General features: G+C 36.9%; 1 protein-coding gene across 1 annotated transcript in view; it reads right to left on the bottom strand.

The window, feature by feature from the left end:
• The window catches only part of TAFA2 (TAFA chemokine like family member 2), a gene marked incomplete at its 3' end in the record, with an annotated part of 181618 nt that overhangs the window by 49564 nt on the left and 113934 nt on the right, over positions 1–18120 (bottom strand). The window contains exon 2 of the mRNA XM_082280360.1: positions 811–917. Within this exon, the coding sequence (XP_082136486.1) occupies positions 811–916 (106 nt within the window). The 5' untranslated portion in view covers position 917. The remainder of the gene's footprint in view (positions 1–810; positions 918–18120) is intronic.

Below are 18120 nucleotides of genomic sequence, written 5' to 3'. Positions count from 1 at the left end.
AAGCAGATAAACAGCTGACACTATATGATGATGACAAATTCAAAATCCTATTATACTGCAGATCACATTTCAAGTTATATTAGCCTATAAGAAGGCATTAGTGTGTGAATCTGGAGAGCTTGTTCATTGTGTTAGGGTTAACAGAAACACATGCAAAAGAAAGACCTTTTTACAATATTAAATAATCCATCACAGCTTGTGCTGGTATGTATGCATAGATATTAAGGGCTGGAATGACCAAGAGGAAACAACTCTCACATTGTCACAAGCTACTAAAGTTCCTGGTCAGCTGTTAGGAGTGAAGCATAGAAATCAGGCAACGCTGCAAAGCAGCAGTCTTTTTTTGATGATGAAATAATCTCATTCAATACACATTATTCATGAAGTTAGTCTTGGCAGATAACTGCACACAGAAGCATCATATATGTTACTAAAAAGTGTTCCTTTCTAGGGTTCATTCCAGGAATTCATTTGCATCATACATATCTCCTGATATAAATATTTGTATGAGACAAGAAATATTCTTTTTATTTAACCATGCTTTTTTTAGCATTTTCCAACTATACCATCATTACAAAATGACGTAAAATCAGAGAATGCTGAAAATGGCAGTTGAAATACTTAAACTGTCAATAGATTAATAAAAGTCTATCCATTGAAAACTCTGATTCTTTGGTACTGATTAGTGAACCAGTGTCAGGAGACACAGATACACACAAGGAGAAAATGTTGCATAGACCAGACCCTTCTGAATTTGTTGATGGAGGCCACAGATACAACAGTATAGTAGAACAGGATAGAATTTCTTACCTTTATGATGATTTGCCCCAGATGCTAATTTCCCCCACAGCGTTACAACAAATATTATTATTAGCAGTTTTCCTTTTGTTGCTTTCTGTAAGTATCTCTTATTCATCCTGAAAACAAAAATACACAAAAAATAAATATTTATCTTAAGATTTCTTAAAAAGACATCTTTTTCTTAATTTAAGGAGAATTGACTAATTTTTTATAAGTGGCCGGCTGACAATCCTAAAGTTTTAAATTCTGCTTAGCTCTACATGAGGTACATAGAGCAGCAACATAACCTCCCTCCCTGGCCTGACAACATTCCTACACCCTACACCAGGAGAATTCAACATCATCATCATCATTTCTCCCAGGGTAAAAACAGAGTTCATAACCACAGCAGACTCCAAAGCTGGCAAGAAGGATGAACCCCTGCATCTCTGAGCAGGTTTTGATAAACAGAGCAGTTCCACTAGTGTGTCTGAAGCCAGTCATGGTAATGTAGTTCTCTCTGATTATACAGTGGTGTTTTAACTTTTGGGATTGCAGGTCTTCTTGGATTGAGCCCATGAGTCATAAGGCAATAAGAGATTTGAATAGACCTTCAGCTCATGTACCAATCCTCCTGCAGAGAAATCCTGTTAGGAAGACCTAAGTTGTTTGGAAACATGAAATAGAGCCAGGCAGATTCACTACCCTCTCCCCTGTCTACCTTTGGGTAATGAAAAGATATGATTAAGTGCACCAAGGGAAATCGCACAGAGCCCCCTCATCTCACTCAGTGATGTTTTCACTGTGACAGCAAGCCACCAGGGTGGTTCAAGCACAAGATAACACATGACTTATTTCTCAGTAACCTCCTCCAAAGACAAAATACCCCTCCACCTGCAAAAAAGACAAGTTTAGGAATGTAGGCTCTGGTGCTTAAGGATTATAATTGTGCAGAGTGGCAAGAGGTATAGTAATGAGTCCTTCTCTCACTTCTTCCCTGTAGAAGAACCCCTAGGGAGCTAGCTATGAAACAGATCTACACAATCGTCCTGTTTCTGCTGATAGGTCAATAGAACAATGATAACTGTTTCAAACCATTTATACTAGAAAAGCTGAAAATTTGATCACTTGAACAAAATTCTTGCTCTATTGTAATGCCTGGAACTAGGTTGCTTTTCTGAGCAGAAAAAAATGCATTGCTTCATTATGGTTGCACATTTATCTCCTATTATGTTCATAAGAAACCCAAAGGAATTCAAGTGTTTTCCCTCTGCTCATGTACAGTGCTGTCCTGGGCAGCCACAACTCTGAAATGCAGACTGCTATAACACAGAATTAACCAGTACTTTGTTCAAAGTCCCAAATCATTTTCCACTCCTTCAAAACAATTCCTCTCCTCTCAGCAAATTTCTTTCAAATATAACACCACATGCTGATAAGGCAACACACACCTCACAACTCCACTTATGATTTCCAGACTTGAAACCAGACCACTTCCCCCAGATCTGCCAATCTTGCTCTCCAGGAGATTGATGAGCAGGCTGTGTGTAAGAAAACACGACTGAAACTAACAACCCACTGAAGAGTGTACTAAACCCTTTTAAACATGAATTCAGAGCAAACAGAACTCAGCATTCTTTTACGGAAGTCATACATTTATTATGTGTTTCCCAGAGGTTTAGATATCACGTTTATCAAGCAAAAAGAGAGAGGAGTAAGCAAGTGCCATAGCCAGGATGGTGCATGTGCCCCTGAAAGCCTGACTGATTAATAATCACAGCAGAGGTCACAGTGTGCTGTGAACCACTCTAAGGTCTGCTTTCTTGCACTTATTCCAGTGCCTTTGGAGTGTAAACTGCATATTCATCATCAGCTCCAGGTTTATGAACCACTCAAAGCTAAAGGGAAATACATTATTTGTCACTGTAAATAAGAACAAAAAAATGAAACTGGAATACACATTCAGCATATGCCCTTTCACAGCTATCTCTGTGAAAAGAATATGAATTAACTCTTTCACTCTAGATTCTCATGGTGCACCTGTTATGCTGCTGGTGCCAAGTCATCTCTCATTAAAATCAAATCTTTCTTCCTCACCTACATAACACTGCTCAAAACCCAGTGGGAATTGCACCATTAAAGCAAGGTTGAATCTAATACAGTTTCTTCCTGTATTTTGCTGATGCCAGATTCCCTCACTGTGCTGCGAGACTGGCAGCAAATGCACATCAGAAAATGCAAATGCATCAGGAAAAACAGTAGCAGCAGGAGAAAGAGAGAAAACCAACCTCTCTGCCTATGAACCACAGCCCTCAGGATGCATGGCAGAGTGAAGATAGAAACCTCTGCACACAGCTGAGAACACCAAAAAGGAGTAAGCTAGCTCTGAGTGAGACTGTTTTCTGCTAAGGCAGGGAATGGTTTCAGCTTTGACACAGAAAATCTGGGCTCAGTGCCATTGCCAGGTTTCCCAATTATGAGAAAAACTATACACCATTTTCTGCACCACAAGCCTATTACATTATTCTGCACTAGTTATTTGTGGTATTCACCTTTAGAAGGATAAAAATCTGAACTGTGTCTAATAGTAGTCCCATAGTAGGCATAATTAACAGAAAAATCAGTGCAAGTAGCAGTTCTGGTTTGGGACTAATAGTTCAGAGGCCACCAGAAGAACTACAAAAAAAATCTGAGCAGTTAAAGCATCCATAACATACAGCTGCTGAAATTGAAAAAGCTGGGAAATTATGTGAAGCATCAAACTAATTATGCTGTATAACCCTAGACCTAGACCTGTGATTGTGTGCATTGTCCACTCGCAGTGGTTAATCCAAGGACAGACGAGTGGCTGCATAAGCACAAACAAGATATGAAGATCTCTGCTCTGAGCAGTCCTGCTACACACAGGGACCACACTGTAGCAATACATCCCTAGAAATAAAAAATGAAGGGTCTGTAGTCCAAGAAGCTGAGTGGTTGGGATAGATGCACAACACAGTGTGTCAAGACCTAGAAAAGAAGGAGCATGCATTATCACCTGGGCTTGGAAACTCTGATGCTGGTTATTTTGTTGTTGATTTGCAAAACAGCCCATGATAGAGCACTGAAAAGATACTGGAACTAGATAGCATTTGACCCCATCTCTGAAACAACTATTAGCCTCTTGCAACCCTGATCGATGTCAAGTAAGCACATTCAGGAAATAAAATTGAGTCCATTTCAGTACTGTTATTGCACTAACATAACTGGCTGTGTTAAGTAGGACAAACGAGCTCTGAAATGATGTCTTCTTTTACTAGAGGTGATGCAGAGCTCCACAGACAAACTATAGATATTAACCTGAACAGTTTCCTTTTTGAGACATTTATTCTTTTATTTACCTTCTTTTCTGCGGAACCTCTCCCTCACTGTGATCCGTCCAGCCTTCAATAATGCCACAAAGCTGATCAAAACAGAGAATAGCCATGGTATAGGAAACACCTGCATCTGAAATTCAATTTTACACTAGCTTTATGTGTAACAAAAAATTTCCTTCCGTTTCTAACCCAACATATTGGAAATAAACCCAAGGAATTCTCAGCACTTTCACACAAAAGAGGACATGAAATTCTGCTGTGTCTGAGTTCATTTTTCAATGTGCTTTGAGGCAAGGAAAAAGAAAGATAGCTCCTTTTGTGGTTCAGGAACACATTCAAAATATAACAGAAAGGTATCACCCACATAATTCAAGCAGGCAGTGGCTGAGTGTGAGATGGCTCTCTTGTGCCCAGCTCTTCACTGACACCATACACAAGGAATACATTCATAGGATTTGTTACTTTTGCTCCCTAAGATTTCTTTTCCCTGAAGCGCACTTCATGACACCAACACCAGTCTGCTATCAAGAACTCAAGAACAGACTGTTTTGGTGATTAGTGACAAAAAAAAGCCTGCAGGACTTTTCTTCTCAGGGAGAAACCATATCTGATGCTGCAGAGGAGTTTCACAAGCTGCCATGTCAGCAGAAATCCCTCTCCCAGCCCTCTGTGGCTCAACAGCAGCAAACTGTGAATACACTCCTAGGTTGCACAGGCTGTCCTTGTCACTGCTTCACCTCAGTGTCAGTCCACTTTCAACAGCAGATGTGGTCCAACCATTCAGCTGTACTGAAAATGCTATGCACAGATGGGTATTTTCACTGTAGCATCCATAAGCTTTGAGCTTCTACTTTCTTCCTTCTTTGCTTCTGGACTTGAGATCAGCCATCTTTCCAACAGCTCAGAATTAGAGAATCACATGGGAATTACCTTACATCGTATGGCCAGTGCTAAATTGCCTTGCTTTCTGATTTTAGGTGAAGCGCAAACTCATGTAATCTTTGTTGTTGAGGAGTAAAAAAATGTAAGGAAACAATAGCTTTCATTCTTCCTTTAAAAGCTTATACACAAATAAAATTCTCATCTGTTTCCTAGGAGTAACAGTATTTTTCTCTGTTGCTCCTTGTTTTTCTTTTCTTTACAAACAACAACTTCTCTGAAGTTGTTCAAAGTTCATTTGTTCCTGCTTTACGTATGTGGGAAGTTTCACTGTCAGTAAGATCCATATGCCTTTTGCAAACACACAGAACCTGTGAATGCAAGTGTTCAAAAAGAGATACAAAAGCCTATTTCTCTACTGAATCATAACAAAATGCTTAAGAGACAAAAATCTGATAGAAAATTAGTCCCACATCCTCTTACTTTTCTTTCTATGACAAGTATTTTATTTGCTGCTTCAGAGAAACCCTAAATGAGTAGTAGAAATCACTTGAGACCCCAAATCTCTTGTACAGAAATAATGCAGCCATTTAAATTATCTTCTCTGCTGTGTTGAATCTTACATTATTTATTAGTTGTGTTAGTTTCTACGTCCCACACAATGCAGGTATTTGCAGTTTTATTCAGCCTTTCCTGTGTAGACTAATGCAGATTTAAAAATGCCCCCCTGGTGAATAAGGTCGCTTTGTAAAAGTAACACCGATGTGACCCCTGGGCATTTGCATATATATAAATTCCCTCTCTGACATTCCTGTCATGTTTGCTCAGTGAACAAGTAATTTGCCACTCTCATTACTTCAGGTACAAGGTACCTTGTGAAAATCAATCTTCTTTCTGCTTCATACATCACAGCCTGTAAAAGACACAAAGTGTACCCTGATTCCAAAATGAAGCTGGGGGACAAACATGGACACGTTCTCGCACATGTACTTTCTTTGATCAAAAGAAAGAGAGTAGGCATTTAGCCCAGCAATGCCTACTGCCTATGAGACAGCAGTCTCATATAGGAGATGTGGGAAATCCCTTCAGGCAAAGCAAAGGGGTGGGGTTTGTTGGGTATTTTTTAAAAAAGTTGTTGTTTAACAGTGTGGATCTTTCAGTAGACAGAATAAGTAGCCCATGAGAGCTTAGCCCCACTACTGAGAAATATTCAGAAATAGTTAAAGCACTGTAAGCAGACCAATACATTAATGTTGTCACTGTTACTTTCAGTAAAGTGTAGCAGAGGAAGCTGATTGAAGATTTTGAGGCTTTAATGCCATAAAGAGGGTTTTTGAAAGGCTACTGTGCTAAAACTTAGGACACTGAGGCAAATTAAATCTTGCCAAAAGTACTTTAGCATATGATTGATATGCATGCCCATATTTGTCTTTTACTTAAATCAGTGTAACTTAAGCACATACTTAAACTTAAGCACATACTTTCCAGAAATGTATGTACACAACCTGAGTTCTTGGAAACTGATTAGCAAGTAAGCTTTTGTGAGGAGAGACAGTTTCAAGAAAAGAAAGCCTCTCAAATATCTGAAAAACAAAAAGTTACGGAATGTATGAAAACATGGGGGAAAAAAGAAAAAAAAACAAACAAACAAAAAAAAAAAATTCTTCTTTGAATACTTCAATTAGTTTCCCAGCAGAGGGAAACTGTAGACAGATGCACATACAGGTAATTACATTTGCCAGCAGTCTCATAGCACTTGGATGTGAAATTTACATATATATTATTGTTTCCAAAATCTGATAAGCATGAATGTTCAAATTACCAGAGGTATAAAATGCTTTAGCCACCTATCTGTATTCCATCTCCCAGCTAGAAACACTGAGAGATGATGGAAAGAACTTATTCCTTCCAAAAGGGTATGTATGGTTGTGATGATACCCCCTTACAAACTTAGATGATAGTGATGAATGGTCCTCCCTCTAAACTGCTATCAGTGTTAATATCCCTTGTTTTCAGATTAACCTCAGTTCTCTGTACACACAGTTGATTGTAATTTTCATCTTCATTAATTTTCCGATACAACACCTAATTGAAAGCAGTAAAGAAAGCAAAGAAATTGTAAACAAGAAATGCACAGCCCTTCTAGCCAGCTTCAACTCAAACAATACAGATGTATTTAACTGTGTATATATTAAATTTCCTTCTTGATCATTTCATGAGGACCGGCAAAAGAATTTTCACCTGATGAACATAAATGCTGACATGTTACTCAGTATGGAGAAATAAGATGTCATTAATTTTGGGGAGGTTAGGTTCTATACTTCTATGTATTTACAAAACCATAAAACTGAAATAATAATCTAGCATTAAACCTACACATTCCATTCAATGATTTTTTTAAGTGCTAGCATAAAACATTATGGAATATTTAAACATCCAAAGTATTAAAATATCTTGAATCTGCCCAGTGGAGTCCAACACCCTTGTGAAATAATCTCTGACCATGAAGCGTTCAGTATTAGAGGGTGCTTAGGCTCCAATTCTCATCATTTTCTCTGATATTATCATGCAACTTTAAACTGTTTCTCTCCCAGTTTCTATGCTTAAGGGAGCTTTAAGTTGCTGGGGGTACTAGCTATTCACTTAATCATCAAGGCAGCAGTATTTGCTTATATTTTACATGTGATCCTCCTGCAGATGGTTATTTAAATTTTCTTTATTCATATCTCACTAACCAATCAAAAGCTTAACTGTGAAAAAAAAAAAAGATAACTCTGCAATGAGCTTTGAACAAAGTGTCTCACAAAGACCTGAATCACTAGGTGTACTGTGATTTCATAAAGGGCATTGCAGTGGCAGACATAAGCCTCCAAATCTATGAAGGCAGAGAAAGCATCAAATATTAGTGGAGAATGGGAACTGAAGTGCCCATATTTAAAAGCAAGGACAAAAATTATCTGGGCAAGTGTAAGCCTATTAGTCTGACCTCTTCAGTTTGCAAGAGCTTTGAAGGCTTTGAAGAAAAAGATAAATTAAAGACAGGGAAGTAAATAGAACATAGGATAAAATGAAGCAGTGTTACCAAAGGTAGCTCATCTAACTTGGCAGCTTTTTTGATAACTGATTTTCCAGACAAAGAAATGAAGTAGATATAATTCGTCTGGTTTTAGATAAAGCATTTTCTACAGTGTCACTACAGAACTTCTACATTAATCTGAAGATGCTGTGGATTACTATAAAAATTGAAAGGTGAATCCAGGTGCAGTAACAGTATGTAGTACTGAAAGGGAATATCAGGGATTAATAGCATTTCTGCTACAAGTCGGGAACTCATCATCTGAAACAACATGTGTAAAAACAATTTATTTAAACTGATCACCAAGGGCACATCAGTATCAATATCACACAAGATGGCTGTGAAAAAAGCAAATCCTATAAACAATTAAATTATATCTTCCTAATAAATACCAGAAGGACAAGTATGAAGTTTCTTCAACTATCATTTGGAATAATCTCTACAATTCTGGCCAGTCATCTTTATGAAAGTGAAACTGAACCCACAAAAAATATGGGGACAGTCTTCCAGCCGGAGGAATAAAGTCTCCACTACAGGAGCAGTTTTAAAGGGCTTGGCTTGTGCAGCAAAGGAAAGGCTGAAGGGAAACAGAGAAATCAAAAGGAAATAAACACAGTGAGGGCAAAAAAAAATATCCATAAGAAATGCATTAGATGATATCTTGCTAGCAGGCAGGATCAGGACACTTAGCTCAGTGATTCCAGAGGTCTCATCCAGTCTTGTCTCTATATCAATATCATGATTCCTTTCTTGTACTTTAGTACAAGACAAGGGCTAGTTTTTTTCATGAAAAAAAACTATAAGCAAGTTCTTTGCAAGTTCATTAGTGAAGTGGTTTTTTCCACGTCATTTCATTCTCCTCAGAATAAACCCCCTAAAGTCACAGAATTTCACGGTAAAAAACCTGTGAGTCTCCTCACTAATTACCTGAACCCACATTGTGTTCCATCCAAAAACTGACCATGCTGATGAACATCTGATTAAGACGAACATTCCTTCTTATTATTTTACCATCTTCAAAGTATGATTGCCATCTCTGTGTCATAAAATTTAAGGTGACCCAAAAAGTCACAGTACTATACTGGTGGATCATTCAGTACCAAAATTGCTTTTTGACTAACTTCAGTGAATTAAAATCATACTGTTGAGAATGGGTGACTATTCCATAATTAAGACTCCCTCACTTTATTTAGAACTCACTCTCTTTTCTATCACTTATGTTTTAAATTTAAAATCTTTGCATTGTCATGCTGTTTGTAACATTGACAACATGGAAATGTTAAAACTGGCAAGCATAACAATTTTCAAGACATGAAGAGGTCTTGTTTTCTGCAAGAAACAAAGAAAATGTAGAAAATGTGGAGATGTAGACACCAAAAACTATGTACTTTCAAGTCCAAATATTTTCAGATAATAGCAGAAGAAACTATACCATTAGAAGTATTTTGAAAGTGTGGATACAGGAATTTAAAAATCTCTGTTGTTATTAGATCTATTTAAAGCGGCTACTATCTTAAACATAGATAGTGTTTCAATAGATAAGATTTTCAATAGATAGTGGAGGACTAATTCTGTGATTCTTACATAGATATAAGAGTATGGATGAAGGCGATCATTATATTGCACAATCTTGCCAGACCTGGAATGTGTATCTTCAGTCAGATTCTATTGCTCAAATATCCCACTGAAAGTTAAATTTTGTTTTTCTAAAGAATTCTTCTGGCAAATAACACTATGACAGACCTCTGCAGATGAACAGGGAAGCGGGACTCAGACTGAGTTCTCCCCTGCTATTTTCATGACAATTATATCTGTCAGTAGGCATAGTAGCACTTCTGACAAATATTAGGTCTGAGCCTAATCTATGTTTTATACCTGACTCCTACACATTTTGGGCCACACTTGGAAGTAAGGATTCAAGTGTAAATAAAAATGGCAGGTTGCTCAAATCACAGAAAAATATGAAGCTTGCTTGTGCAATGACCAAAATAGCTCTAACAGCTGACATAACACACTAAGAAGACAGGAGAGTTGTCAACTGGGAGTAAACCTAGTTGAAACGCAGTTGGAATATGTTCCTCCACTCTTTTAATGTCAAGTCCTAACACATGCTTATTTGTCACAGCCACCACAGGCATCAACCACTTCCAGAGAAAAAAAAGTGTGATCAAAGTTAGATCAGACTCTTCCAAAATATGGATCTGGTACATAATGAAAATCTCTATTTCTGAGCAGATGCATAGGAAAAGACATTTTCACTCTGAGAGATGCTGAAGAAAGGCATCCAGGCTGCACAAACAACCTTCAGCTACCAGCTGGGAAGTCAAACATAAAGTCCAGCAGGTAATCCAGATAGGGAGCTTTGTACTCAGCAGAGGTATGGCCACATGGAAGAAAATATGAATTTTCTACTCAGAGAAAAGAAAAATGGCTTTTTTCTCTCTGCACAGGGCTTTATCAAATATTAGTGGGTTTTTGGCTCTGGCACTTTATCTAAGCTGTTGCATAAACTATAATAACTACTGCTATCTTGAGAATCATCTGATATGCTAGACAATTTTGACTCTTAGTCTCTACTTCCTTGTCAGTATTCTAAAACAGTAAGATATTATTAATACCAGCTCATACTGAAAAAAGAAAATTCAGAGTATTCCTGTGATGGCTCACTAGGAATGAATTCAACCCAGGTCATTGCTTAATGATAGCTGAAATATCTAAATGGCACCCATTTTTCCTTGAAAAATCTAATCAATTTCCCATCCCCTTTTCAAATATCCCCTTTTGATAACAGCAGCTGTGTAAGAGTTATATGGACCTTCAGCCCTGATTTTCATCCAAGTGAGTCTACCTCAAGAAATAATGCACTCTTTGGCATGTACTATGCCTGCCTTGCAATGGCATTTAATATGGCCAGGAGCTCATTAAACAGCCAGTCATAACCAGCACTTCTCAAAAGTCTACACCCAGCTTCCTGATGCATGATATGTATTTTGAGATTTGTAGGTGGAGTACAACAAGAGAATGAATGTCAAAAAAAATCAATAAATAGTGTTTTGTTCCTCGAGTTCCTTAGACTCTTACAAAGTGCATTTATTTCAGCATTTCAGTTTGAAGCTGGACTTCAATTTTCAAACAAATTTTCAAATTGTCTCCATTTACTATGATCTGGATCACATCATGGAATGATTCACAGCAAATTAATCCCTTTTAGATGAAAATTAAGTACAAGATGAGCCTGAGAGTGCACCTAATGCATTCCTACAGTTGAGGGGTATTCAGTTCAGGACCTAAGGGCTAGTCAAAACAACCTCCTCCACTAAATTAATATAATGTGGACATCATGCCCTCAGCAACAACACTTTGGGTCTACTAAATCACTTCTGTAGGGATAAACTGTTTGCTAATGTAGATGCAGCCCTATAATCTCATGAGGAAGGAGATAATTATTATAATTATTTTATCCTTGGATGAGATGCCCTTTTGGTTGTGATTAATCTGAAAAGCCTTTTCAGATCCTCAGAAAACCTCAATGGCATGTTTAAAGGGACCTGTCACTCAGGAGGCCCTCAAACAAGTTCTGATCTGCATTTTAGGGCCATTATTCCTACTGTGACACCATAGCAAAGGGAAAAGACAGCTTGTGTACCAAAGTCAGGGAACAGTTACCTGCAGTATATCCCCTAATTTAGAGCGTAGAATACAGAATAAATTACTTCAAATTACCCAGTGAGTTGTTCCCTTTTGTGAAACAGCAAAAACCCTTGTCTTTCAATGCAATTAACGACAAGAGCCTTTCTGGTTTTTTTTTCCCAGTGAGTATTACCTAACCTACAAGCAACTCTACTGTTAAGAAAAGCACAGCTCATTGTAAAACTGCCACACTGGATGCTTTACTGGCTCCATACCTGCCATTTTCAACCATCAGATTATTGACAGTTTTTCCCTGAGTCTCATAGCCAAGCTACCAATAGCAGCACTGCTAAGATGAGTAGGTCGACCCTTTTAGGTGAATAACACACAGAAAATGACAAGCTAAAAGGGAAAGCCTAAGAATTTACTGACTGGCAGTGGGACAGACAGACTTGCCCTGCTCACCCCTTACATCCCCCAGCTCTGGCTTCATGTAGCCCTGGCAGACTGGACTTGAGTAAAGGACCAAGCTGAAGTACACTTCAGTTGACTTTGTCAATAAAACATTAAGGTCATTATTTATAATTAGACCAAAATCCTTTTATTCCAGCCTAGCAATGTCCTTGAGTTAGAAGTTTATAAGAGTGAAATAAATTTGAATAAAGATGATTTTGCTTCCTAATACAGACTTGGCCCAGAAAATACTCAGATGTTCCCATATTTACAACAGGTTTAAATGTTTCTAACAAATTGTGCATTTGCATTTTTATGCATGCTTAGAAAAAATTATTTACTTTTATTTGCATATTATTATTAAAGAGAGCTCTGTCATTATACTTTCATAACAATTACGTTAACAGCACCAGTATTAGAGACAAGGATATTCAGAATTTCATCCTGCTTGTTTCTAAACAAGAGGTTACAGTCAGTGTTTGTAGTATTCATGATTAAAGAGAGGGTTGGTTTTTTTCTTTTCATTCTTCATTTTATAATAATTAATTGGAACTGTATAGGAACTCAACCAAGTAATGCCTAATTTGCTGCAAGTAGCAATCTAAATTTGGTAACATACAAAAAGCAGTACAGTCGACTACAATTCTTTTAGTGCTGTCTTAGAAAGGCTTTTTATGTAAGTCCTATAATAAGAGAGCATTACTCTCTAAATGTGCAAGACCTGAAAAGGGTCTTTAGGTAAGAAATAGAATTATCTAGTACAACATGGGCATGGCCATAAATGAAAGACATCAGAAAATTACCAAAACTTCTAAAGATAAATGGTGAGGTAGAAGGGTTTAGAATGCTGTTTCAATGAAATGATGACTTAATTTTAATAAGGGAACGTTATATTTTGCAAGAGCACCAGTATAATACTGTTCAAATATTACTTGCTAAGAAAAAAATGGTATAATAATATTTCCATATCATTTCAGTCACAAATATAGCTATTGCAGTGCCATCACCATCAAAGGAAATGATTATGCATTTGCCAGACTTGGAGGAGATTGTATGTATGATACTGAGATCAGCAGTTCATCATGTGTTGTTTTAATTTTGTAAAATCACCACAGCTTTCAAAATTTAAAGAGAAACAAAATGCAATCTAAGCCGAAGTGTATTTCCTTCTGCATCAGTTAATTTTATTTCATTTTAACAGCTATCTGCCTTGTGCTTCCCAAAATCCTTGCCAGTTAAAGGTGAAAGCCCTTCTTAAAACACTGATTCAAGAAAGGACATTCTCTGGTTTTATATTGCTCCTTGCATACTTTGCAGCTGCAGTTGCTAACAATGAGTCTCCATTTCAGTATCCCGTTGCACATTTTCCCTGGTGTTTCTCTTGAGTCTTTGATATTTGGTGTTTCTCTGAAAGCTTCCGAAGTCCAATAATTAGACAAGAACTTCAGTTGCAATTATCTTTTGTGGTTTCATAGAAAATTGGATTTCTAAAGGCAACGAAACAAAAGGATCCATTTTCATGTATTAAAGCCTTAAGAACTTGAAAAAGATGAACCAAAATTTCTGGACCATCAGATTTGGCAAGTATTGCCAAATTTCTTATTTGGAAGTAATCAGTGGAGTCATTTATTTTATGCTTCTTTTTCCATATTATCTACAGATGCTGTATGGAAATTTATTCTGGATAACTATATTAAGTATAATAAATTCACTTACGTCATTATTGTTCATGTTTAATTAATATAAATGCTGAACCAGGAATATAAATAATTTGCATAAAACAAGTCACAAATTCTGGAAAGGGGAATTTTCCCATAATTTCCTTATGTAAGCTTTGAAATTTCAGAGAAAAATAAAATTGATATTTCAAGGTCAAGGTGTGTTAGCAGCCAAGTGATTTAAAAAATGCTACCTAAACGATGAAAATTACTTACCACATAAAATGTTAAACATAAAAAAGCTACTAAGATAAATGGAAGTAAAAGTCTATTAATCAAGACTGATTCTTCTGGTTTGGGTTTTTTTCTGGCTTTTTTTAATAGGAAATAGTATGTCCCCCTTCCTCTTTTACTGGTATCACAACAATGCATGTTTGATTTTCACTGTCTAACCCAAATGCTGCTAATTCTCCTGTGAATGGCAGGAATGAGGATGAATTCACATCTCAGAAACAAATCTGGAAACATGAAGAGCTATGAATCTGTAAAGATATTGTCTTCAGGTATTTCCAGTGGCTGCCTTGCTCCTGTATGTCCAGTCTAATATACTTCATTTGATGGTGGCAATTCAAGTTTTGTCAATAGAAAAAGGGGACTAAAATCCAGTTGAAAGAAAGTGTCTAGAGGACACTTCTCTGCACACTGAGACCAGTGTCCTTTTCCAATCCTATGTTTCCATTGTATTTCACCTAAGATAGCATAGAGCTGATGAACCTAAAATGCATGCCATGACCTCAAAGTTTAGCAGTCATCTCAAACTATTCATCATCTCATTAACTGCAAGATGTGCAAAGTATTTACATGAACAAACAACAGAGTGAAGTAGGAAAGCAATTCACCCAATATGTATTGGTCCCATAAACATAAACCACTATATATTTCCAGTGCACTGTCAACCAAATTAAGCTCATCAAATACCAATTCTTTGCTCAGCTATAATGAAAATCTTTTACGTGAGGTAAAAGATAAATGGGACATTTCTTATGATTGCTGTAATATGGAAATACTCATCTACAGGCAGTACAAGAAAAAAAAATGTTAGTCCTTGAGCCTCACCATAAGCTTTTTTTCTATTTTGGCCTGTTCCTCAAAGTATGATATTTGTCAAATACTATTTAAAAATTAAAATACTATGTTTTATTATTGCTTGAGTGATGCCAATACGTATATATGCATTAATAATCTGAAACGCAGGGATCGATGAGATGAAGCCCACTCAGTGGAGTCCTTTACTTATCCAGCAAGAGTATATTAAACAGCTGCAATTTCCTCTTTTCACACAGTTATGATAACTCTTTCCTCCTGGTAGGAGCAGCACCAATTGCACACTTATGCGAGATACTGCAGTGTGTTTGTGTGAGAGCATTTTGTTCACTCTATTGTTCTCCCACACAGAGTTCTCTACTCAAATTATTGCTCATAGAACACCCCAAGGCACTGGCTCTGGAAACTGAATGCCCAAATGAGATATAGAAATGAGTCTCTTCTTTGACACCATTTTCCAGAATATCTGATGTTACATTTTGCAATACCCTCCAAAGGTGTTCTGTGTTTGTTAGCTTTCTTTATTACTGGAAAGAGCAGAAATGACATTTCATCCAGCAAAAGCTGTGATTTCATTATTTCAAAAACTGGAAGAGAGCCAGAACTACTATGTTCTGGTGCCCACCTTAATCTCTGTAAGATTAGAGAACTGTTAAACTTTCTGCATTTTTTACTGTCCTATAAAAATAATTCTTAAAATATCTAAAAACAAAAACCAGAAAAATAACCCAAGGACAAGAGCCCTTAATATACAGACTTACATGTTTTACAGATTTTTAAACAATTGAAATAAGAACTTTGCTTTTCTAATCAGAATTTACCTCCTGTTTCTTTAAAATTCATCACTAAAAGTGTATTCCAGTTGAGGGTATTTGACAAGTATCAAGAGTTTTGATTTACCTGGTAGCCAGATGGCAACTCTTGGTCTGAGATTTGGTGTTACTTAGCTGGGTTTTAGTTTTTGTTCTTAATAGGTATTGCAAATATTGTGTTCTGCCACTACTATATTTTAGCATATTTAATTACCAAGTTCGCAAGAAACATACCCACTCCTTTTCCCAAACAGATGGTGGAAGTTGATTTTAAAACTGTAGTGAGACTTGTTTTCCAAAATGCTTGCACAGCTTTATGAAGTCTAATTGCTGTTCGGTATGCACATGGAGTACCAGCTCAGGAGCATGTATGCAGTTAGAGGCCAAGTATGCAAGGTGTTGAGCTCTCTAGCCTGGAACTCTGCACTAGGAAAACTTTTTGTATTTAAAATTCAGCACATGTTCCAGTTTCTGTGGAACTGGGGCTACACCTTCTGTTCCTAGGAGACACAAGATCTTAATAAACACTGCTGTCCATTTTGGACTTTATTATTTACCCTTTCATTGTATATTTACTCTTTTATTAGTTTTAAATATGGGCAATTTACAGCTTTACTAGTCAAATAGGCATACAGTAAAAACTAATTTTTAAATGAATTCTACTTCCAAGCTAAATCTATGGGTGCTGCAAAATCAAAAGTGATCTAGAACAATGGTATAAAAATGAAGAGTTTACATTAACATCTTGGCAAATAAAAAATATGAAAAACAACACTAGGTGACATAAGTCAGAAATGCAGGTCCTAATATCTCCCAGCAGCCTCTGAAGTTCAAATCTGGATCGGAACCCAAAGCCCATGTCTCACCAATCATTATTAACTGTAATATTTGAGAATAACTTGAGTGCAAATAAGGAATAAAAACCTAAAAAGCAGTAAAGCCACCGTTTGACAACCCACATATAGCACAGGAATACAGCTAGGGACATGACTTGGATCAGCCTGTCTGCCCTGATGTGACCTAAGAACTCTGTCCCACAGCAAGGGAAGCTCCTGCCCCCCCACCCAGTCATGGCAGCCCTCGGCCGTGGCTACAGCAGCAACCACAGCCCATGAACTGCGCTCTGCTGGAGAACAATTGCCAGAAGCAAAGTGCACTGCCAACAGCCTCCTAAACCTCCCCTTACCTCAAAGGACCTGACCCATATATTTTATAAGAGAAACTATTAAATACAGTTGTTTCACATAAGTACAGTCCGATTCACGCCGAAGCCATATATAAATGCCCACAGCTTTTGCACCGTGCTCAGCACAGCACTAACTCCAGCAGCAGATGTCCAGAAAAATAAATAAGAGCTACAACAAATAGTGTCCAAGTAACATGAAATCCTACCAGGAACTGAACCATCAAGTTAACAGGTCACTGATATTAATTTGGATTTTTGAATACTGCAAAATATTATTCATTTGTACAGTGAAAGTCTGATTCCTTACATCGTTACACAAAGACTAGGATAGAATAAATATAATGGATTAATGAATAATATGAGAGAATTAATAGTATGCATTATGCTGTGGGAAGATAATGATGTGCCATTAAATAGATCCGCTATTATGCTTCCTAGATTTCAATAATGTAGTTAAGGAAGAGCAAATAGGGCAAAAAGAAGGAGTGCAAGAAATGTAATTTGTTATTAAAAATGTGTGCCTAAGGACCTTATGTGTATACTCCCTCACTATTTAATCTGATTAACAAAATGTAATAATTTTCAGCTCAGCGCTACTTATGGGAAAAAAACCAATTTTTCATCTTATATAAAATTTTGTATAAAATACTTCTTAGCTCAAGATAGCTAACAAGTTAGCTATTAGAGAGCCTGCATAATTTTATGACACAAAGTAGGGCTTATCACACATTTCACATCTAGACTCTAATGTAAAAAATTGTATCCAGTCATTGCTGGGTTTGACTGACTGGAACTAAACATGGAGGGAATAAAATGCACATTCTTTTCCAAATGCAAGAAGAAAGGATGTTCTCATTAAAATGATTTGCTGATATGACTTAAAACAATTTATTTAATCTTCACCTTTTTTATGTAAATATCCTTCAACTGAGAATTTAAAAAGTATAATTTAAAATAGATTTTGTAACTATAATGAGATGCTCTGTCAGATGGGAAGACAAATTAAAAGTGCAATTCACACTGTTACAGCAGCACTGCCACCACGGAGCTACTAATCTTTTGCACAATGCTCACAGTAGAATGTACTCCAGTCTCTGTAGGGCACGTGATTATAGACTTGCAGGGACACTGAGATTTAAATTATTCATCAATGCAGACTTCCTTTTGCAGAAAAATTAGTGTGTCA

The sequence above is a fragment of the Coloeus monedula genome (assembly GCF_965178545.1).
Source record: "Coloeus monedula genome assembly, chromosome: 4".
NCBI lineage: Eukaryota > Metazoa > Chordata > Aves > Passeriformes > Corvidae > Coloeus > Coloeus monedula.
Note: the sequence above shows the minus strand (reverse complement) of the source record. Positions and strands in the feature narration are given on the sequence as shown.